This window comes from Symphalangus syndactylus, chromosome 10, assembly GCF_028878055.3.
Source record: "Symphalangus syndactylus isolate Jambi chromosome 10, NHGRI_mSymSyn1-v2.1_pri, whole genome shotgun sequence".
NCBI classification, from domain to species: Eukaryota; Metazoa; Chordata; class Mammalia; order Primates; family Hylobatidae; genus Symphalangus; species Symphalangus syndactylus.
In genome coordinates, this window is record NC_072432.2 from 16,422,873 (window position 1) to 16,447,573 (window position 24,701).

The 24,701-nt window shown below is 42.5% G+C and overlaps 1 protein-coding gene across 16 annotated transcripts in view; it reads left to right on the forward strand.

Annotated features, from left to right (window-relative positions):
* CELF2 (CUGBP Elav-like family member 2) overlaps positions 1–24,701 on the forward strand; it is an 868,560-nt gene that overhangs the window by 523,991 nt on the left and 319,868 nt on the right. For 5 of the 16 annotated variants that reach the window (XM_055296483.2, XM_055296496.2, XM_055296501.2 and 2 more), the window contains exon 1: positions 11,041–11,170. The exons of 6 other annotated variants lie outside the window; for them this stretch is intronic. In XM_055296483.2, coding sequence (XP_055152458.1) covers positions 11,118–11,170 — 53 coding nt within the window. In that variant the 5' untranslated portion in view covers positions 11,041–11,117. Of the gene's footprint in view, positions 1–11,040; positions 11,171–23,597; positions 23,891–24,701 lie in introns of those variants that run through there. 5 more of the 16 variants (XM_055296480.2, XM_055296481.2, XM_055296491.2 and 2 more) reach the window with 1 other exon arrangement.

The window sequence follows — 24,701 nt, forward strand, 5'->3', positions numbered from 1 at the left end:
CATCATGGTCTACCTGTCAGCTACCTGCCACCGAAACTGTCCTTCACTTTCTCATTGATGTATTCAGAGGGGATTCTCATTTACTGATCCAGAAATTACATGGAATCTCCATTGTTTACTGTGTTGAATGCAGATTCCTTTGCCTGATTTACAACAGGGGTCCCCAGCTCTGTTAGGAATACGGCCACACAGCAGGAGGTGAGTGGCAGGTGAGCCAGCTAAGCTACATCTGTATTTACAGCTGCTCCTCATTGCTTGCGTTACTGCCTGAGCTCTGCCTCCTGTCAGATCAGCAGCCGCATTCTATTCTTAAACGAGCGCAAACCCTGTTGTGAACAGCACATGCGAGGGATCTAGGTTGTGTGCTCCTTATGAAAGTCTAATGTCTGATGATCTGAGGTGGAACAGTTTCATCCCAAAACCATCATTCCCCCCGCCCACCCCCACACCCCACCCTCCCAGGTGCCAAAAAAGTTGGGGACTGCTGATGTATAAGATTCATAGTTCAGACTCATTCTTCCTAGTGTCTGTTTCTCCACCTTTGTCAATCCAAGCTCTTCTATTCAGGCTTTCTTTTACCATCTCTCATGTAATCTGCCCTCAGGCTAGTCGCCTCTGCAGGGCTATCTCATGCTTTCCCTCCATGTCCTGCCCCAGTGAAGGCACACCCTTCAAGAGTCTCCCAAGTCCTGTCTCTCTGCAAAAGTCTCCCTGGTGACTCCGGCACACCCTTATCACCTGCCCTTCCTTGGAGCTCTTGTGGCCCATAAAATCCCACAGCATTAGACACTGCATTATTCTTTGTTTCCCAAATTAAGCTGTGTCCTTCTAACTTGGTTATAAGTTCCTTAAGGGCAGGAGCTATACCCCGTGCCTCTTTTGAATCCTCCTTAGAGTAATTCAACTTTAGATAACTAACATTGTAGTCCTTCAGAAAAAGAAATGTGGCTCATGTAGCTTGTCACTATTTTCATTTTTATTTTTTGAAACTGGGACCATATTATGACATCTTTGTATCTCCTTTTCTCCTGAGATGATGTCATTGAATTAATCATATATTCAGCCAGCCAGTATTTTTGAGCACCTATTTTTATGCTTGCTGCTTGATATTTAAGCTCAGCCCTGAAGGATACACAGAAATAAACCCAGTCACGGGGTGGGGATCACTGGAGAGTTTTGCATTGGTAGAAAACAGCACGAATGAAAGCACAGACACAGGAGAAATTGCGTATTTGAGGAAGTGGAAGAAGGTCAGGTGTGACAGGTGAGAATACCTGAGAGATGAGTTGGAGACATAGGTGGATCTCATGGGCATTATTATGTGGCTTGGACTTCATCTTAGGGCAGGGGACACCTTCAAAGTGTTGTAAGCGGGAGACAGCTATGACCATATTTCAGTATTAAATAACTCTGGCTGAAATGTGTAGCATGGATCAGAGCCAGAGAGACTAGGGACAGGGAGATTCCTTAAGAGGTCTGATGGCCTCAACTAACATAGTAGAGATGGGAGGAAGTAAGTGCTTCTAGAGAAAGTGTTGTTCAACAGATTCTCATTGTCTCTCTGACAATGTAAACTCATGGGCATTCTAGTTTCTATATATTTATGTTCATCAAATTATGCATTGGTTCTGGAATTAAAAATGAACATAAGACTCTTTTGATCTGGGTGCTGACTGCATGTGTATGTTCAGTCTGTGAACATTCCATGAGCTAAACACTTAAGTGAACTTTCCTGTAAGTATATATTTTACTAAAAAAGTTTAAAGTATAAACAATTGGCTCAGAACATTTTATGCAAATCTAGAGTTTCTAATTTTTTATAATTTTTTTGGAGTCCTTATCTGGCCAAATTCAAAGACATCTTCCAAATCAACTTGTGCTGTTGCTTTTCTGGAAATATTGGACCCAGCTGGCCTACTGGAAACATAAGACCTTGTTCTGCACCTTTGCTTGTCTGTTCAGAAAGCCGGGTGCAGTGCCCCTACCCCAGCCCCCCAGCCATGTTATTTTTTAGTTATACATTAGAGGAGATGGTGATGAATAGCACAGCACTTATGATTCTATATCAGAAATCAGGGCAAGGAGCTAAAGGTTTGGTTAGAGTCGGTGAAGGCAAGGATTTTATCTGACCTCTGGGGTCTTCCTCTGCCCCCGCCTCCTCTCTCCAGGCATGTGCAGGCACATGCTAGGCTGCCTTCGTGAGTTACTGCCCCAGTTCCCAACTGGTTTCTGAAACTTTCTGCATGTTCTTGCCTCTTATTTGTACTGCCTTGTTTTTTCATTCAGCATCCAAATAAATAATTCATGATCTCATCAATGGCAAGGTAACTCATAACTTTGTATGTATATATTTTCTCACTTCAACTACGTTTCAACCCTTTTGTAATGCATTTGGTGTTCTCTTTTGCTGGAACATCCTCCTTTGTCCCTCCTGTCAAGTTTGGATTTGCCCCGCAGTTCTGGTCCTCCTCCAGATCCCATTTTTTTTTTTTGTTGCCCTCAACTTTTTTCTGGGCTGGTGTCTTCCACTGCAGTATATCTAACTTCCTCCTACCCTGGGAGGTGCTGCCCACAGGCTTCTCAAGCTCAGCTTATTCTCAGCAGAGTAACTTATCTTCCCCAATGACCCTGTTTTACCTTTTTTGGTTGCCTTCTTGGTCAACAGTATCATCATTTGCCAAATTGTCCATGTTGGAAACATCAGAATTATCTTCAACTCCTTGGTTTTCTTCATTCCACCCACTCAGCTATTCACATTGTGATTCTACTGCTAAAATATGCTTTGGCCCCTCTCCTCTCTCTACAGCTGCTGCCTGGCAACATGGAATAGTGATGCCCATCCCTTCCACATACTGCATGTGTCAGCTTGGGTCGTTTTTAATCTTCCAGGCCCTTGCATTTCCTCATTTGTGTCATGTGGGTGATAATGCAGATTTACGGGATGGCTCTGATAGCTAAGTGATGCAAGCCTTTGTGCCACTGCACTCTAGCCTGAGCAACAGAGCAAGACACCATCTCTGAAAAAGTATAAAAAATGAAAAAGAGCTATGGATGTGTTATGAGAGTTTCGAACTCATCTTTCCTAGACCATCTGGGTTTTTCTTGCATTTCCGTCACATGATCATATGAATCACCATATTGGTCTCACCTTCCAGGAAGGAAGGCTGATCTACGCCACTGTGGTCTTTATTAAGCTTGTGTGGTTTACTTCTTAGGATTCCCTAGAACCAAAATCCCTAGGAAAGGAAGATCCCCAAGTGCACCAAACACCACATTTACATTTTGGATGCCTGGATAATGGTCGAGTTACGTAGTTTCTCTGACGTGGCACTTTGAGCAGGAAGAAAGGGAGTTGCTTGTGCCTTTGCCTCCTCTAAAAATAGCAAGAATAAACTTAGTCCCTTTTCCACATAAATATTATATGCATCTTGCACAAGCTGGACAAGTAGGCAGTGGTTGACGAAGAGAAGAACCTCTCTCACAGGCCTCATAGTCTCTCACTTGTAGGGTGGTCTTCCCACTGCCCTTCCTTCCTGTCTCGAGACTCTTCCAAGTTCTGAGTCCATGCTTCATGCTTGATATGGTTTGGCTCTGTATCCCCACCCAAATCTCACCTTGAATTGTAATAATCCCCACGTGTCATGGGAGGGACCTGGTGGGAGGTAATTGAATCATGGAGGCTGGATTTTCTCATGCTGTTCTTGTGATAGTGAGTAAGTCTCATGAGATCTGATGGTTTTATAAAGGGGAGTTCCTCTGCACACGGTCTCTTGCCTGCCGCCATGTAAGATGTGACTTTGCTCCTATTCACCCTCCACCATGATTGTGAGGCCTCCTCAGCCATGTGAAACTGTGAGTCAATTAAGCCTCTTTCCTGTACAAATTACCCTGTCTCAGGTATGTCTTCATTAGCAGTGTGAGAACAGGCTAATACAATGCTGAGTGATCTTTCTAGAGCCCCAAACCTTTCATGGCTTCCTACTGGCAGAGTCTTTAGTGTGAAATGCAATATCCTTCCTCACTCAGCCCTAGGCTACTCTCTGCCTTGTCTCCACTACCCCTTGGCCTCTAGAAATCTGCCAGGGACTTTCTTTTGGAGATCATAACTTAGTTATGTGCTTACAGCATTTGCCATATTTACAAGGAATAGGAAAATAAAAGTCACGCTTACTTTCTACCATTGCAATGTAAAATAAAATGTAATGCACTTTAAAAAGTGAGGCTATATCTCATTAGGAACTGATTTAAGGAAATGTATGGGGCCTTTAATAGCTTCCAGTGATTTGTTTTTAATAGCAGGCAGAGGATAGAACTCATAAGAGTAACTTGCTGTTGATTTCTGGGGGATCTCAGTGAGGTGGGAGGTCAGCAGAGTGCAGGCTGACCCAGGAAGAAATGAGGTGACACCAGCTCTTGGGGCTGTAGCACAGTCAACTGAAGCATTAGATACAAAAAGTAGACCTACTCCTAAAAATGAATGAAGCAAAAATTACACTGACTTCTGATTCTTGTTCCTGGCCTATAGGACACTTGCTTTTGCCAAGCCACCACAAAAATCACCCTCCTGCTCCCATTGCCCCTAATTCTGAAAGTCTTGTCTTCCCATCTCATCTTCAATGCTCTGTTCTACCTGCCTGCAGTTTATGAACTCCCAAACTTTAGCAATTATGGAAAGTAATGAAGGTCATATACAGTTTTATCATTTTATTTTCAATGTACCCATATAAATGGTGCTTTAAAATTCAAAAACAATTATGAAAACATCAAGCTTATCATTCCATCGCAAGGAATGTATCAAACCCTTAAAGTTAGGAACAGGCTCTTCCTAATCTTTTTGTCTCTCCTTGTTCTAGCTGAATAACTTAATGACTCCTCCTCATTGAGCGTGGTATTTCACAAATTGTGCGATATAGCCGCAAGCCACTGAGACTAGGTAACGCACAGGAAGAATGCTTCACGAAGAAATCCATCCTCCGAACAAATGTTTCCTAAGTGTCTACCACATACCACACGTTGTTCTAAAGTGGGGATAAAATGGAGAAACTCCCTGTTTTCATGGAACTTAGGTTCACATGGAGGAAACAGATAACAAACAAGTTAATAAGTAAATAACTTAGTTTCAGAGGGTGATATAGAAAGGTAACATTGAAAGCACCTGAGTATTATATGAGAGCTATGCGATGAGCGTAGAAGCACGCACTTGTAGTCCTACCTACTTGGGAGGCTGAGGTGGGAGGAACACTTGAGCCCAGGAGTTCAAGGCTGCAGTGAGCTATGATTGTGTCAGTGCACTCCAGCCTGGGCAACAGAGCAAGACACCATCTCTGAAAAAGTATAAAAAATTGAAAAGAGCTGTGGATGTGTTATGATAGTTTCAAACTCATCTTCCTACACCATCCGGGTTTCTCTTGCATTTCCATCACGTGATCATATGAATCGCCATATTGGTCTCACCTTCCAGGAAGGAAGGCTGATCCACTCCACTGTGGTCTTTATTAAGCTTGTGCAGTTTACTTCTTAGGATTCCCTAGAATCAAAACCACTAGGAAAGGAAGATCCCCAAGTGCACCAAAGGTCATATTCACGTTTGGATGCCCGGATAATGGTAGAGTAACGTAGTTTCTCTGACCTGGCACTTTGAGCAGGAAGAAAGGGAGTTGCCTGTGCCTTTGCCTCCTCTAAAAATAGCAAGAATAAACTTGGTCCATTTTCCACACAAATATTAAATGCCTAACTTATGAATGTTCACCTGTGGCCTTCTTAAGTTTTCCCACCTGCCTGAAAGTGGTGCTTGGCAAAACATTAGGCCAAAAATGACCGCTCCGTTGTGAACACGTTGTCTGCTAAGTTGTAAGATTTCACAAACCAAAGCTAGTTTTTGATTGTTTGTTTGTTTGTTTGTTTAATCAACTACATTATCCATGATAGTTTATTTTAATGGGAAATCTTTTCCTTTCTTCTTCTTGTCTTCAACGGGACTTTCTTTACTTACACAGACATAGTCCTCTGAAGCCAGTTCTTGGTGTCTGCTTTCATTTACAGCAGAGAGTCATGATTACTCTTTAGAACAATACTTCTTAAATTTATCTAGTACCTATTTTCAAGTGGCTTCTTGGAGTTCCAAGTACTTTATGGTTTATTATTTATACATACGTATTGATAAATGTGACACTTTATCATGATAAGGGGCTTTACAATTAGTCTTGCTCATTAATCATTCCTGCGCCCTGCTCCTCCTGGTAAACAGCTCCATTTTGAAAACGAGTGAATAGTCTTTGTGGAAGGAATCTCCATTTGGAATTTAGGGCCCTTGGATTTGTCACTGGGATGGTCACCTCCTGCTTCCACAGTGTGATTGACAGGTCATTTTTGAGTTGCTCAAGTGAAAGCAACTCATGTGAACAAGTTCCACAGATACTGTCAAACCCTTTCTTTAGCAATGCTACTGGGGTCTTACTTTAAACCCACTGTCAGTATTATGTTTCAGGTGGTGAATTGTGATACTCGGGTCTTTTACTCTTTGGAAGTATCTTCCCCCACAAGGCAGAGCGTGGAACTGGGGTCTGGAAGAAGGATTGCACCATATTCCATTAGTTTCTGGCTTCTGTCCCCAGTGCTGCCCTGGGCTCCCCCACTATTTGCAGACGTCACTGCTTTGCCTCTATTGCACCCATAGAGAAAGATCCTTCTTCTGAAGTTGATAAATTGGGGTCAGAGGAGCTTTGCGTCTTCAGTGTGACATCAGCAGAATAGAAGAACGTTCATCCATTTGCACGTGTATTATCAACGTCACCGAGTTCCTACTATGTATCACACACTTGGTACACTGCAAATCCATTTCTTTTAGACCTTGATCATTGCTTCATATTTACTTAACAAATTTTCTATGTATTCTTTCCATCTTCCAGAGCAATATGGGATGTTTCTTAATTAAACTTGGCAGTTCCCAGTATCTGAAACTAGCAGCTAAATAGATTTAATGTCCTTGGTGCCTCCACATTCCTGGATTGTTCTTTTAGGATTTGAGAGGCAGGCTAGATTTGTGTACTGTCCCATTCTTATCAAAGAGGGAATCTGTTCTGTCAGGCTCTGGCATATTTTGTATTAACACTTCCAATGAAATGATACTTTCTATTACTTTTGCAATGTAAATGCCAAAATGCAAAGACAAGGCACAGAAAGCAGAAAAAAACTTAAGAATCATTAAGTTGTATTCGGAAATTTAGCTCTTTCTTCTGGAAATTACCTATAACAGAAACAAATGCACCTATAATTTCACCTTTTAAATTTGTTTAGAAAGCTCAAATCTTAAAAGGCCAAGAAGCTGGCTGATTCTTAGCTCACTGCCAATATTCTCACATTGCAGTACTTTTCTAGTTTTGTTTCTTCATCAAGTTTACATTATTAACTAAAAATGTAATTTATACAGCAAAAACATCTTTTTGGATATAGAGGGCATCAGAACAATCTACGATTTTCTTATTGTTCTCTGTTAATTACTGCTTTTTTTTGGAAAAAAAAATTCCCTACCAGCCAAATATAGTAATAACCAGGATTGTTAAAAATTGGCTCCAACTGCAGATTATCTCAAAAAATATTAATGATTTGCCCCCAAAAGTTGTTAGTCTGTCTAGGCTCAACTCAACCTTCGTTTGGAATAAAGTTTGAAAGGAATTGCTTTGATACTAGTATCCAAGTCAGAACCGCTTCAGCAATTTTTCATTAACTTACTATCTATCTGTATTAGTCCGTTTTCACATTGCTGATAAAGACATACCCAAGACTGGGTAATTTATAAAGAAAAAGAGGTTTAATTGACTCACAGTTCCATGTGGCTGCGCAGGCCTCACAATCATGGCAGAAGGCAAAAGTCACGTCTTACATGGCAACAGGCAAGAGAGGAAGTGAGAGCCAAGTGAAAAAGGAAATCCCTTCTAAAACCAACAGATATCATAAGACTTATTCACTACCACAAGAACAGTGGGGAAACCGCCCCTGTGATTTCAGTTATCTCCCACCAGGTCCCTCCTACAACACGTGGGAATTTTGGGAGCTACGATTCAAGATGAGATTTGGGTGGGGACACATAGCCAAACCGTATCACTATCCCCTAAGGTTATTACTATCACATTAGGGAAGTGTAAGACTCATTACACTAAGCACTCGTTAAAAACTATGCTTTGCTGGGGTGTGTATGTGGATCTCTGTGCACAGTGGGGGCATTGGGTTGCATGTGGTGTCGTAGAAAGGGGCAGGCCCAGCAGTCGGTAGAATGAGCGCCTAAGCTCCATCATTATTGCATCTTCTCTGGGTAAGTCACTCCAGCCACTTCCTACACTTGAATTTCTGCAGCTAAGGGGGTTAAGGAACCAGCGCTGCCTGCCCACTATGTTGCGTGGATTAAATGAATTGCTAAATGTGAAAACGTCTTGAAACGTAAAACACAATAGCATGAAAGGAATATCTCAGTGTAGTCATCTATGCTGACCAGTGCCTGAATTAGAATAAGAAACGTCGAGGTTATTTTTTTTTTCACATATTTGTTAAAGAAATGGCATTTAAAATTTTTTTGAAAATAAAATAGTCCTCTCCTCACATTTCCAGTGGTTAAACATAAATTCATTCCTTTATTTAACAAATATGTATTAATTACCAGATAAGGGAAAAATATTCTAGTGGGTGCGTTAAGAAGTGCAAAGATTAATTCAATGTGGAGTTGGGGAGGTCAAAGACTTACTATACACTATGTACATGTTATAAACCACATCCTTTCTTCCTATTTACTCATCTTTATAACCCAGATTTAGCACATGGTGGATGTAAAGCCCTCAATCTGTCATCTTAGTGGCGTTTAGACAGGTACTAAACTCTACCTCAATAGCGTTCTCATTATTTACATCCGTAGACTAAAAAGGAAGTGGAGAGAGTATAAAATATTTAATGGTTTGGTTCAGTTCCAGTCCTTACTACCACGGATCCACAATTTATTTCACTGTAGGAACAGCCCCGTATACTACAACATGGGCTTCCAACATTAAGAATTTACCTTTGGATAAGCAACTGCATTATTGTTGTATGTTAGTGCTTGCCTCATAGTTTCGCCCCCATTAGAAACTGTATGGAAATATGCAAAAAGGGCTTTGGGTCCAAGCAGCGTATTTTTACTTTTCTCTAATGGACAAAACCGGTGGCTGGTATCAGTCCAGTTATCCCACTTTTAATAATATTTGCACTGACTGAACACACCCAGTTTCATTACAAGCTCTTCACATGCTTTAAAATAAATTAGCATTTGTTGCCCCCATTTAACCGCTGGAGTAAAGAGAGCCACAGAGAGGTTAAGAGACTTCTGCCCCAGCACCGAGTACAAGACAAAAGGCGAATGGGCTCAAACTCTTTCTCCCTAAGATCTCTCTGGTTCCAAGCTCATTACATGATGCTTTTCTTACTTCAAAAGAACATCTTAGATTTTATATGATATCATTCGCTGGCAAGGTTGTTCATTTTTATATATTCACTGTAACTTTCATATGTTAGAATGAAGCAAGAATATGTAAAAAAAAAAAAAAAATGGGGTTGTTTTAGGGACAAAGCTCTCATTTCATGATCTGATTTTTGTCAAGTGACTCATCACGCCTTCTTGTTGCCCTCTAGAAATAGGGATGGTGAGTGCTATCCTTCGCTTATTTGCCATAGTCCAGCCGATACATCATGCAAGATTTCTGTGCAGTGGAGATTTAAAAACCTTCGTCTCCCCCTGCCCAGAGAACATGTTCATTTTCCTAGCTGTGGATCAAGACCAAGTTCAGAGGTCAGAGACCTAGCAAGAAATTGGAGTGTGTTCCAGATCTTCAAATAGGTGGGGAACAGAGTCCACCATTACTTTCCTCCTTTATTATTATCCCCAGTAATGCTTTGAGTCCAGGTTATACTGAGGTGCATGTTGGTACTGACGGAGAATGGGAGCGGGACCAGGATTCAGTGACCCACGTCTGTTTGAGGCTGTTCTATGTTGTTCCATCCAAGCTGAGCGCATTCTTGGCTTCAGGTCAGCACACACCTCCTGGAATAGTGCCTTAGCTTGCACTTTTGATGATGGATTGCTCAGTCCTTAGCATCTCTTCTTTCCTGTATGTGTGTGTGTGTGTGTGTGTGAGTGTGTGTGTGCGTGTGTTTAACTTGTTATTTTACTTGGCTAATCTGCATAGAATTTTTCTAATTCCAATAAACAGAAGTACAATGTATATTTCCCTGGTTAACTGTACATGCGAAGCCTGGTAGGAAAGCAGATTTTTCTTATTTTAGAAAAGAGCAACTCATTGGTCTTTTGCAGATGATGCTCCTGTGTTGATGAGGACTCCAGTGCCACCAAACAATCTTTGCATTGCCTGCCTCCTTTAGATACCCTCCTCCAGGTGAATGAGGTGAATGACGCTCTGATTTATGAGAACTCTGGTGCGCACAGAGTTAAAATATTTCCAAATCCTTGATCTCTATCCTATGCATCTATGACTCAGGGTGGGGCTAAGGGTCTTGACCTTGTCACTCTTCCTGAGGACAAGACAAGAGGAGCAGATGAATCCAGCTGTGAATGCAGTGTCCCAGAAAAGAGAGGCAAAAGTCCTTTTTAGCACACTGACCCATCCCAATCTGTGGTTACTCATCTGCAATGCTTGCTTGTAGTTTTGATAGCAAAAGGCAACTGGGAAATTGGTTTTGCTATTAAGCGTATAAGAAAAAGGTAAATGAGTTCCTTGGTTGTTGGGTTTGTTTTTTCCCCCAATTTTTAAAGATGGTAATTAGGAGAACTAACACCAGCCAGGCTTGAGTGAATGCAGACAAGACCCCTATAGGCAGCACAGTGTATTAGTGTAATAATATGCATAGACAACATAACTTGTCAGAGAGGATTATTTCTACTTAGTGAATCTGCAGGAGCCCCCTTGCTCTACTATTCAGCATTTGACTAGGAAAGAGAGTGGGAAGAGAGAGAGAGAGAGGGAGAGAGGGAGAGAGAGAGAGAGGGAGGAGAGGGCGCGTTAGTGAGCAGCGACTGTGGCATTGATGTTTGAGCATACTTCTGAACTGGCTTTTGTTGAGACTATCAGTATAGAAGCATGCGCTGTCCCAAATCCGCTGTTACTATGAGAAATGAAGAGCTGCTTTTAAGGTATGTTGTTGTGTCCTTTGTTTTTAATGCACGCTTTTCTAGTTTCTAGAGCTGGCTGAGACAATAATTATGCTCTGAATCAAGTAGCTTCCTTACCTTAGAAGAGAAGGGGGGAAAAAGAATCTAAAGAGAGAGAGGGAGATGAAATCGAGACCCAGAGATTGGGAGAAAGAGAGAGCCAGCGAGAGAAAGGCGGAGGACTGCCGTGAGTTCTATTTGTACTAGTTGCCTTTTGAAAGCATATCATGTATTTGCTCACTGCTATTTGTGAGTGGCCAGTGGATAATTTTAAGGGCTCTGAATCTGGCTCTTGGTTCATCTTTTCCTTTGCAATGTCTAAGCCTCTTTCATTTTTATGCACTCTGCATGGAATAATCACCGAAAAAGGAGCTGAGGAGACTCCATATTAGACTTGCGTTCCAAATACCGCTCTAATCTGGACTTAGCCTACCTAAATAGTCCTCCTGTGTTACCAGGTTTGGATCACTTTATCCTGTTTGCCAAAATGTGTACCCGTTTGGAGACCTCTTTCATGCATGGCGTCCTGGGTCCCCATGTATTGAAAGCAAATATTTGTTTCCTGCCTCTGTGTTGGGGGTTCTCTCACATACCAGGAAGGAGGCACCACTGACCTTTTGGGAAGCAGAGGGAGAATTATGATAGAATTGGCATCCTGCTTTGAAAAATGTAGTCTTTTGTTTATTTGCTAGCAGACATTGTAGCACTGAATACATCTTTGGGTCTGACAATGGGACCGGTTGAACAATGGAGCTGTCAAACTAGCTTAATGCATGTCTGGGGCTTTATTTTTTTTCTTTTTCAACACCCTTTTTATCTCCTATAATCTTGTTTGTATAGACTATCAGAATGAAGAGCTTTTGAAACTGCTTGTTTGTGGTTTAGTGCTTTTAAAAAATTTAGTATCTACCGTTCATAGAGCTTTTTGCATTCTGCCGCTATGTTGGTTGGATTAAGTTAGAGATTTATTGCTTACCTCTCTGTTAACTACTGAAAGAAAACTTATTGATTGAGAATGCTTGTAATACCATTATCATTCTGGCAAATGCCTTGTGATCAGACCTGCCTCTATGGTATTTAAAGCTTGGGGATTTTTAATTTGCTCATTTGGTGAACTTGTGAAACATAGCATGAAAAAGAGTTAAGAGGAATATTTTTGATGTTTACATAAATTACAATTTTCAGTCTCTGCTTCTCCCTTTGGCATCCATGTAGATAAACAGTTTAGAAATTCAAGGACAAGTGAGAACTTTCGCCCTCACAATTTTGGTCACAAACTATTATTATATAGCCTATTAAGTTGTGAAGTTCAAGGTCTCTGTGGAATATATTGATTTTTGATTTATGCTTATGTCCTCATAAAATGCCTTTCTATGCAGGGCAATCATTTCTCACATCTTCAAATACCTCTCATTTTACAAGATAAGCATTGGTTTCTAAGGTGAGAACAGTGAAGCTTTCGACAGAGAAAATGGAAAAATCTGTTTCAAACTTCTCAAATAATGAAACCACTTATATTGCCACATAAGAAATAAAATAATTGGCCCTAGAGTAGTGAATTGTAATTGATTTACATGAAAATCATTTTACTAAGGTTGACTTCTGTGAAGAATATATCTTATCTAACATTCTAATGTATTGTTAATTAGCTGTTTGTGCCACAGCAATATATCAGAATATATTAGTACATTTATAGAGAGAGCTTAAGTACCTCATTTTAAAAAACAGAGGGGAAATCATTTTAAAGGGTAATTTTTAAAACTTTAGTTGTAAATATTCCCTATTGGATTATATTTTGGTTTAAATTAGTGATGTTCTCAGTAAATAGGAAACAAGATGTATTACTTAGGAAAACAGTTATGAAACATGAACTATTTTTTTAGAATTTGGATGTGAATTTCAATTTTTTTCAATTTAAGTTGAAATGTTATAAAAAATTTTAATACAGAATTATTAAAATAAATGTTACTGGATTAATAGAATTGCCTTCTGAAGTAGAGATTTTTCTATGGATAGTATTTTCAGAGTAGGTACACTCAAAACATATGTGCAGCATAATAATATGTTTTAGGTTATCGCTTGTGAATAGAGTAGATTTTAAATGCATGCTTGTGATATTGTCTTACTTGCAATGGGGTCGGAACTGCTCATTCCATCAGGTATACCAACAACTGCTTTAAAGATGAGCTCATAAAAGGTAATTGGTGAAGCTTTATATCTGAGGCCGGCACACTGTTTCCGGCACACTCAGATTCTGCTTCCATGGGAAATGTTTAATCTGAAACAAAGGTTGCAAGTCAATTTTGTGTGGGTTGGGAGGAAAGTAGCCTTCTGTGCTCCCTAGCTGCTTGTCCGTGGCCCGCTTAAAGAAACGACTTGGAAACCCCCACGTTGAATTTTTGACTAAATTACCAATTATTTATCTGTGGTCTATTCACTCTAATTCCTGGGTAGTCACAGTTAGGGACAGAAATGAGGGAACTCGATTTTCACTTTGTTTGTTTTTCCAGTGGTTGGATTATTACCAGCTCCCGGAATTTGGAGGCTGCCCCATTCCAGCATCCGACATACATATGTCTTTTCCTTTCATCCGATAGGGATGGTGTGAGGTTGCTCAAAGTTGGCAAACTTGTCTACATCTATTTCCACAACAGGAACGGGATATGTAATCTGTATCCTTCCATAAGCCTCTACATGTAATGATTCCTCAAGGTAGTGACTTTAACAAATGTCAGAGGAAAATTTAATTCTAAGCCCAGACATGCAGAAAAATGAAAAGCAAAAGATTCGAACTGGGAAAATGACTTCTTTCCATAGAAAGTAAATATTGCACCCTAAGCCCCTCTGCCATGAGCTTTGGAAATATTCACATAGATGTGTTGAGCAGACCACAGACTGAGATCTCTAACCCCTGTGTATGAATATTCCTTGATTTGTTAAAATGAAACCAGACAGTTTTGCTTTTTTTAAAATAGGAGGGTATACAGTTGCAAAAATCTCCTTTTGGGGCTGAAAAACAAAAGCGAGCATTTGATTAGTATTCATATCTAGAACTTTGTAGCAAGTGCAGATTGTGCTAGAAGACCGAGGAAGTCATTCAAAGTGTGAATCAATACTAATTATTGTAATCAGAGGGGTTAATTAGGTGAAAATGTGGCTGATAAAAAGTTCATTGAGCACAGCCATGGAAACACGCAGGTTGATGGAAAGAAAGTAAAATGCACAAGGAAGAGTGTTACGTAGGGATGATCATTCTGTATTTAAGGTGTCAGAATTCATAGACGAAAAGCATACCTTGGTTTTGTCATCATGGTAGTCAGGATATTAGAAATATCCCACTTAGATTTCTTTGTATGGAGATTTCTGTAACAGTCGTTAACAGAATGCAGTTTGTTTTGTGGCATCATCTTCTTCGTGGCACTGATCTGTACTTTCTGAAACAGTAATGAGCACAAGTCCATTCAGTGGCAATAATGCCTTCTTGGGTCACCTTTATTAGCCTTCACTGAATTTCTTTGCATATTTTGATAATTCCTGGGGAATTTGGGGTGGGGAGCATTCCTGATTCATAAAACTATTGATTGCTTCTCTAATTGTTCCTGGATATGGGAGTCTTTTTCTGAACTAACAGTGACTTTTGTTGGGTAGGAAAGACAAGGCAGTGGTGTGGAGAGGATTAATCATGGCAATTGACTTGGCTGACATTGGAAAGAGAGTGTCCAAGGAGGGACAGGATGTGTGAGGTTTTAATGTTGTAGCCCATTCAGAATTGAAATGAAGTGTCCTAGAGCTGAAGCACCTTTCTGATTAAATGGCACCAATTCATAGAGATCGGACTGAGATGGAAGTTGTGTGTGTGTGTGTGTATGTGTATGTGTGTGTGTCGGAACCTCCGTTCAACTCAGAGATGTTGCTGGTTAACCCTGATTTTCGATGAGGTACACTTTGTTCCCAAACACACCATTCTGCTTCATGGAATGTCGTCAGCAATTATCATGTACAGGTGTGTTTATCTCCCCGCCCCACAGCTTTCTTCTAGTGTGTGACTGATCCGGCACATTTTCTTGTATGTCAAGACCATCAAAGTTAACAAGAAATGGCAGCTGTGGAGAGAGGGTGACACCAGCCCTGAGTGACATGTATTATGAGGGCAGATTGAACTCCTGCTACTTCAGCCCATTCCAGGTTGACCCGCCCATGATTGGCTGTTTAGGATCGTGATGAATCACTTGAGTTTAGGGAGCAGGATTGGCAGCATGCCCTCAGAGAAAAATAAAAACTAGAATTTCCCTGCAAGACTATTTAGTTCCACAAACTTTGTTGTCATGGAAAGGAAGAGCTTGAGGTTTCAAGTTACGATGCTGATAAACCTCCGATATGCATGGCTGTTTTCATCCCCTTCTTCAGAAGGCCTGCACTGCAATCAGTAGAAAACTCTGTGTTGAAGCTCACAGGCAGCATCATGGGCTTCTAGCAGGTCTGTGAACTGACTAGCCTGGGCATAGTTGTGCCTTTATGTGGAAATTGATGAGTTGCTTTTCATCCTTCCTGTAAGGCTCTCCATCTCAGTCCCACCAGGACAACAGGCCCTGCGATGTTGCTCATGCCTTGCTTTGTGAACATCCTGGGCTGAGAGTCCAGCTCTCCTCTGGGCTCAATGAGAAGGCTGACCTGTTCATTCAGAGATGCCTTTAAGGTATCATGTCTGTAAATGAAAACTCATGTTGACCTTGTTTTTGAAAAACGATTTGATAAAAAGAAGTGGAGACCTCATTCCAAGCCTCAGGATGTTCGGTGCCTGCTCTCCAGAAACGATAACCTCCCTCTTCCCTCTGGGTCTGGCTACAGGCCTTAGAAGTATCAGTGAAAACCTCAGTGCTAAAAGAACAATTGAATCAGGATTGGCCTTCTCTCTTCCTTTCCAACTGCCCGTTGTAGGTTTTAACAAAGACAGGGGTGGGGGTGTTATAATAGAAATAAGGAATAAAAATGAAATGTATTAACAATCTACTGTATACCTGGCACTACACTAACTGGTTACTTTTATCTTGTATAATTTAATCCTCAGATATCCAAGAGTTAATGGTAGTTGTTATTCGCATTTTAAAGATGGAAAACTGAGCCCGAGAGAGGTAAAGTCACAGACCCATAGACACAGTGGGAGGAACTATGACCCTGTATTCAGCCAAACACCTCCCATGAGCCACCTTGACAGTACAACTATTTAATAGTTGACATTTTAAAGACATTTCTTTCTCTGGTGCTGTGGTTCCACTGTAGACGTTGATTTGTGTCTCCTGGCTTTAACTAGCGAGGAAGTTGTACAATTCAGCGAGGAACCATCACGTAGGATCTGAGGTCAAATCCCTGGTCACTGTTTATAGTTTCAGCTGCTCAGCCCTTCCTAAATTACAGCTCTTTTAAACTTACCTTGCAGTGTCAATTTTGAGAAGGTCATAGGACTGAAGAAATGGAGCACAGTGCTAACGCAGAAAGCATCTAGGAAGGAAGGAAGGAAACATTTTTGAAAGTAGCAATGTAGATTCTAACAACTCTCTCTTCTGTACCCTCATTTGTTCACCTTACAGTTGAGGAGGTCTTTGAATTAAAGCATCCCATGCCTCACTTCTCTTGGGCTTGAATCTGTATAATGGGAACAGATGTTGGAAGGAACAATAGACAATTTTAAAGCATTATGAAATTAAAATGTGAATTTTTATGCATCTAGGGGGCCAAAATAAGTCATACAGCAATGAAAACCAAGCAATTAACAAACATACATGCAGTGCTCAGTGAAAGACATAGTCTGGGGCCTCAGGCAACTCACAGCACTCATGGAACAAAGAGTAGACAGTGGATGAGGAGGGGTCAAGTGGCGCGATGCAGAGACAGGGGAGTTGAGCTGGGCCCTGAAGGATGGGCAGATGGAGGTGGGTGAGGGGGAGAGGGAAGGTGTCATTAGACACCCTGAATTCATCTTTATTATTTTAAAAAAAACAACCACAAAATACAATCCTTAGCTTCATCCCCTTTCTTCCTCAGACCCTAATGTCATTTACATCTCTCCTCTTCTCTTACCTGCCCTATTCCTATGAAACAGGGCAAATATGTAGCTATTCATATAAAGAGGAATTTGAGAAGTGAAGTGATTAGGTCACATGACACTTCATACTCAGCAATAGTGGTAGGACAAGCTACTCCACTCAGCTTGACTAGATAGCTATACCACTTTTTCCTGAAAGTTTTGGGTAGTTCTTTTAAGAGAAAGAAAAAAAAATTTCCCCTAATGGACTTCATGGGAATTAGCATCAAAAGCAAAGTTAAATAAAAAGTCACTTGGGATTTTCAAAAGCCTCTATCCTTGGCTAAAAATGGCTGGAGATTTGAACCATATTATAGGGAAAAAATAAATTTCCTGTGCTCAAAACCTTAATGTATTTTCAACCTACATGTCACTTTAATAGCTTGGTTATATAATTGCTGTAGTGATAATTAGGTTAACACATTGTACTTCTTATCTGAGGATCATGGTAGGCTTTGATTTTTCAGCCATTCATCTCTATTAGGAAGTACGGAATGGCCACACTTAAGAAGAAAGGTCTAGCTGATGAATCAGAAAATTAAATGACTCATTCCCGGTGTCAGTCAACTCTTTGACAGAATGAAATGCTGAATCCAACAGGTCTGGTTTTTAAGCCTCAAAATGTCTTCACTCAGTCTGAAAGTAGTGCTTGCCCTAAGGAGTCTGATCTGCATGTACTGGATCAGATATCTTCTGATCCTAGTGACCGTGAGCTCTTTGGGAGGGATCAGTTACCACAGTGAGTCAACTAGACTCATGTGCTTTATTTTAACAGAAACCAAAGCTTTGGCTCTCTTAATCCTCACTCTTTTTTCAAGATGTATTTGTTCAGAAAAAGGACAGACATTCAGGCACATGGGGCTGTCATGCCCAGGGAGATTCCCTCTGAAGTAGAGAATTTGATTCCTGCCAAGATCCGTCTCAGACAACCCCACCCTCAAGCTTACCACGTCCATTTCTCTTCCATTTCACCCCACCTGTTGCTGCCTTCTCTGGGACCGAATGTTTCGCCCGCAACTGTGTCCTCCCAGCTGTTGCTGTTCAGCTGTTGTAGTTTGTCAAGCGGTAATTTCTCCTTTTTCTAAAATTTAACGCCATGTGACAGTAAGATAAGAACTTCTGACCAATTGGGGAAAGCATGTCGTCGGGGTGGGGGCAGTGAGGTGCGGACTGGGAAGGAATGAAAACCTCATTCTGATAAGTGTAAATTTTGTTCCTGCCGCCAGGCTGGCACCAGATAAGGGCACTTGGTATAGTTTGACAAATCTCGGCATCTTCAAGAGGGCACTGGGACATTTCTTCAAAGGATTTTTTTTTTTTTTCTGAGTGCCTGCCATGTGCAAATCACAGTGCTAAACAGGGAAGCCTTTTTCTTCTCCCCACCCCTTCCCCAGACGTCTCCTTCCCAATTTTCACATCCTGTTGACTCCCTTCATAGTGGACAGTCTTCCATCCTCACCCTCCTCTTCCTGGTAATGTCTGGAAAGGAATCCTGGGGCTCACTGCGAAGACAGCTGTTGCTAGTTCAGAAATCGGCCTTGGTCAAGGCAAGTCAAACGTGATTTCTCTGGCAGATGAGCAACCCACGGCTCCTCTCTTCACTTTGGTAGCCACCTACCTCCTCAGACACGCAGCTGGAGAGGAAGCTTCTGCTATTGTCTGGCTCCCATTTGAGAGAGAGGAGGAGAAAAGAGAGAAAGAGAAAGCTGAGAAAGAAAGAAAGAAAAAGGCCTGCAATCTTGGTACAATGGAGAAAGGAGAAAAAGGGAAGGGCAAGTTAGAGAGGGAAGTGATGAGATGGTTGGGCTCTGGGTGTGAGAGATCCACAGTGCTAACATTTCATTCCCTTGGATTGGAAGTTGCAGACCAAGCTGGTGCGGTCACTCCTTTGCGAGTGAGAAGGTATGTATCCAAGGAACTGTCTTCAGCTTGAAGGCCTCTTCACAAGGGAAATAAATTCACCATGATGTATTTTGGCTCTATGAAAAACAGCTTCAGAAAAACACAAGATTGCAAAAAATAAAAATAAATAGAAACCAGTAGAAGCTATTCTCAAGCAACGGTGACTACTTACTATTCCCTGAAAAAATGTAAAATGAGCTTAATAACGATTTCGTCTTTATTGGCATTTACTTTTACTTAAATCGCCTTAGAAATATGATAATGTCACCGTTCCAGAAGTTATCAAGATGGAGGGGAAATAAGTGATCATTTTAAACTTATAATTGGCGATATAAATATTTATTGTTTAAGTGATGTCATTACGGAACCAAGAAGAGATAGGCTTACAATGTATCACTTAAGGATATGTTTGGGGTTTTTTGTTAACACATTAAAAAATGTTTATTTTTGCAAGTTGCTAATGAAACTGAAGTAAGCCAAGAACAAACACATGGTCACAAAGTCAGATACTCTCTCAGGTACTTAAAATTCATGTGGATTTCAAATGTATTGCCTGGCAATGATGGGAAATCCCCTCACAGGGCCTGTATTGCTTTTTCCAAATGGCTGTGAGCACACTGGACTTGTTTTTTGTTTCTTTGCTGTTGCTGTTAACTAAAACAGCTATGCTAATAAAATTTGAATTTGCAAATGTGATAGGGGAAAGATGTTTTGCATCCTGGTTTGTCATGACGAGCCAGAAATGAGAAGGAAAAAGAAATCCTTCAGTAAAGGTGGCTTTTTGAGTTGACTGAACAATGCTAGTACATCTTTGTTTTATAGTTGAAGGGCTGATAGCTACTGCCTTTTAAGTGATGCTACCATGGGAAGTTATGTATAGGAATAATAAGAAATGGAAATGTCACAAGATACACAGGGTCGCCTGCAGGAGCAGAAAATTAACTGTTGGGTTATAAATATGGGTCACGATATATTGAGCACCAGTCCCTAAATTATAGTAGCAACTTTGTGCAAAAATATTGAAAGACCTCAAGTCAGTGGACTGTATTCTGGTTCATTGATTGAGTGAGGTGGCAGGAAAAGGGTTTGTATTCTAATTCGAGCAGTTTGTACTCTGTGTACAAATGCATTTATTAGCACTGTTTCCATTGAGTGTGTTTTTTTTAATGCCAGTGATAATTCAGTGCTCAGACAATGACCCGTGGACAAAACTCTGTACGAGATGAGGTTCGAAGAGGGAAGTGGAGCTGAAACTGCACAGTGCTTTCCCTTGCCTGGGAAGGCCTCATATAAAATGAGGTCATTCAGAAACTTTCCCTTGAAGTGCTTCCAATTCTTGAATTGCCTTTTGTTTGGGAAATGAATAGCAAGTTGATTAAAAAAAGGAGACAATTAGGGAAGGTAGGGGGATGGGGCTAAGAAGAGCTTAAGGTTTTTCTACAATGCAGCTAAAAACTACGAGGAAACTTCATTGTTCAGGACAGCCTGGTCCCCAGTGATGGCAACACAGGGTGGTGTCACCAAGCAGTTCATATCCACGGGTGGGGCCAGCTGATGGCGTCGTCCCCTCCACTGCTGTCGATAAGATCCTTGGCTATAAAATAGCTTCATTGAACCCGAGCGTTCAACAGCGGCCCCATAGAGCTGTCTGCCAAATAACTCCAACTGCCAAAACATGATACCTGATGGCTCGTTACTGCATGAAAATTAAAAAAGGGGCCCTGTTGAGTTGTTTTTAGATTTTTTTTCTTCCTTCCAAAGCAGTGAAATGAGAAATTGAAGCTTTTCATCGGGTGGTATTTGGTTGGGTGTTCTTGTTTTGTTTTCTCAAGAGCTTTTGAAATTTGTATTTTTACAAATGGCTTTTGTGTATGTGCTGTGATCATGGAAACCGACTCGATATTAGAAATGAAAGCTACAAATGGAAGATTGTTGTGAATAACCTATGGTGGGGGGTGATGTGTGTGAGTATTTAGTTTCCCTTTGGTACCTACATCAAGTGCCTATGCAGTCACTACATTATTTATGTATTTGGCAGTCAAAGCATTTCAACTCAGATGCACCCCATAAGCGCTCCTCGGTTCACATCACCATATCCCATGTAGAGTGAGTTTTCTTTTATATTTGACCCTGGTTTTGCTTATATCTTTAAACTGCAAAAGCAAATGTGCTTTGAAAACTGTGTTACACAGTAGTTAAATAAGGCAGTAACCTATGCACTTGGAATTCTCTCTCTATGACCTACTTACATACTACTTCACCCTCCTCATAGTATGATTAAAAGCTGCTTTGAATCCACTATTGCCTCAAGGGATTTGAGGCTAGAATTTAACAAACTGCTGAGAAGGCTTAAGTCAGTAAGAGAGCTTCCTTACAGCTTCTTCCAACTAATTCACATGCAATTAAAGAGAAAATAAGTATTTCAGAAGTGTACATGTTAATGAAACATGTTCTACCTTATAGAATGTAGACATATATGGAACTTTATGCTATGGCTGGTTGGAAAATATTTTTCATTTTGATTAATGCAGTTGTGTTTTGCTTCTGTTTTGGAGGCCAATGCTGCTTTCTTAAAATAATTTTTATATAGTCAGCTCATTATATACATTAGATATTTATGCAAATAACATATGGAAAACCAAGAACTGCCAAGGTTTGTCTTCATTTATCCACCTAATTATTAAGATAATTGAAAGACCAATCAAAATCCTGTAATTTCAAAGGCAGAACAGTAGCTGGGGAATAAATGTAGCTTGGTAGTCTGAGGACAAGTTTGGCCCTTTGGGAGTATAAGAACTCACTCGATTGCAACCATTCCTCAGTTCCTTAGGAGCCCAGACCTGGTTCCTCCAATAAGGTGGTATTTAAAAAATTAAGGTTAGTTTAGCCCTACATCTAACGATCTTGGAAATAGAAGGTCAAAAGCCAGATATATTGTTCAGCTGAAGAAGGCCACCAAGTCCATTAAGCATGTGTGGACTTAATTGAATATCCCAGGTCTGATACTTTATATTGCTCAATGCATCAAACCTGGATATAAAATTGATATGTAAGTGTCCATTTGCCTTTATAACCTCTAAAGATAGTTAGCTGTCATCACACAAGAAACTGGTGAGAAATAATTAAAATCATATTTTCTCTATATCATGTCTGATACATTTAACTATTTGTAACTTGGTTGTTTAACCCACTGGTTTGTGTGTTGGTATCCTCAGGCATAATTTGTGAGGAGAAAGCCCAGCTTCCTATCACAGTTCTGATTTTTAGAAAGACAAAGACTGAAAATTACATATTTCAAACAAAACCATAACGTGTGTGTGCGTGTATATTTGTATGGGTATATGGATGTATAGCTGTATAGACACATACATTACCCTAAAAGTTTAAGATGTCATTACAAAATCAAGTGAAGGTTTCTCTATGAGGTAAACTATAAAGTTTTGGTACGCAATTTATGATGTTGATTCAGAATGTGAAATATGCCATGAAGTCTTACATACTTGTGACTACAACTGAAAAGTTTGCCAACCAAATAACAGTGAGAACGATCAATTAGAATGTCACCTTAGAAACGAATTAGTTTTCCAGAACTTATGCAAATCACTTAAAAATTAAACTCGCCAGCTTCTCTGTTTTTTTCTGAGTTTGGCCATTTTTCTCAATTCTTGTTAGTAAATCAGTCACAAATCTTAAGTGGGTATTTAAGCTTCATGGCCCTTACATTACAGACCTAACACTCGTGAATTCATTCAGCTGGTTTCTAATTATTGTGTTAAATACTAGGAAATGGCAGATTCATGATTATCGTTTGAGTAGAAAACGTGATTTATGGCTTTATTTTCAGCCGCTTATACTTCTTAGTGTTTGCAAGATGACAGAAAAGGCAGTGCCATCGTGCAGAGACAGGTTTGTCTTCCTTAGGGCACTGCGATACGTCCCTAAATGTCACTTGGGTCATGTATCTGATCTTTACTTCGCCTAAACCTCCTATACCCTTTCGGTGATCGCCGTTAGTTCCTGCCTGGGCAAGCACACCACACCGAGGAGCATCGAAGAGAACCCTCGGGCTGCTCGCCTCCCGCGGCTGGGCTCTGGGAGCGCGGCTCGGGTCTGGAAGTGGAGCGGGCTTTGGCACCCGGGGGGCCCTAAACCTACTCCGAGCGGCCCCGGCGGCCTCTTGCCAGGGACCCCCGGGCGGGGGAGCAGAGCCGGGCGGGGGAGCAGAGCCGGGCGGGGGAGCAGAGCCAGGCGGGGAGCGGGTTTGCCTTCGGGGGCCCGGGGGACCCTGAGAAGTCTGGCCGTGCCCCGGCGGTGAGCACGGCGGCGGCCCGCCCTGGGTCCCTGCGAGGCGGAGCCGGGTTCGGGGCCGCGCTCTGGGCCGACGGGCCCGCAGGGGTTAAGCGGCGGCGGGCGCCCCACGAGCTCCGCCCCCGCCCGCCGCACCTGGCGCTCGGCAGCCGGCCGCCCCGGCGCTGGATTTCGGAGGGGATTGGCGGAGCGCGAGGAGAGAATGTGACAAGTGCCGGCTCGGCGGCCGCCGGGGGAGGCCGCGCGCACCTGTCCCTGCCCGTCTCGCGCCGCCCGCGGCCGCTCGGACGCGCGCAGAGCCGCCCCCCGCTGCTGCCGCCGCGTGCGCCCGCGAACATGACTTCTGCCTTCAAGCTGGATTTCCTCCCGGACATGATGGTCGAGGGCCGCCTGCTCGTTCCTGACAGAATGTGAGTGGCGCCGCGTCCCGAGGCCGGGCGAGCGGGCGTCCTCCCCTCAGAGTCGGCGGCGCGAAGGGGACGGGCGGCGCCCGCGGCTCCCGGGCGCGACTTGGCCGCTTCGGAACGGTCGCCGCCCTCAGCCTTCGGAGGCCGGCGCGGGACGCGGGAGGAGGGAGCGGGTGCGGACGAGCAGCGCCAGCGGTGCGGGGCGCGGGGCTTCCCGGAGGGACGAGCGGGGCGCGGCGTCCCGGGGACCAGGCGGGGTCCGCGAGTCCGGGTGAGGACCAGCGGGCGGGGCGCGGCACCCCGGGTCCCCGCGGGGCGAGTGGGGGACGGGCTGGGTCCACGGACCGGGGCGAGGAGCCGCGAGCAGGGTGAGCGGGGCGCGGCGTCCCGGGGTCCGGGCGGGGTCCCTGGGTCCAAGTGGGGACCGGCGAGCCGGGCGCGGAGTCCCGGGGTCCGGTGGGGCGGGCGGGGACCGGGCGGGGTCCGGGGGTCCGGGTGAGGACTGAGCGGGGCGCGGCGTGTCGGGGACCGGGCGGGGACCGGCGAGCGGGCACGGGGTCCGGACGGGGTGCGCGCGTGCGAGTGTGCACGCTCATGTCATTTGAAATGCGGGGCTGACGGAGCTCTCTTGGCCGGGGGAAAGAGCTCTTCTTACCAAATTACCCGCTCATCTGACTTAATATTTGCAAAGATCCTTTCCTAAGGTGGGAGAGGGGAAGCGGAGACAAGGAAGGGCGGGGGGATAATTATAAAGCGTGAAACTAGCCAGGTGTACTTTATTGCAGAAATTAGAGGTAATTTTTACGTAATCATA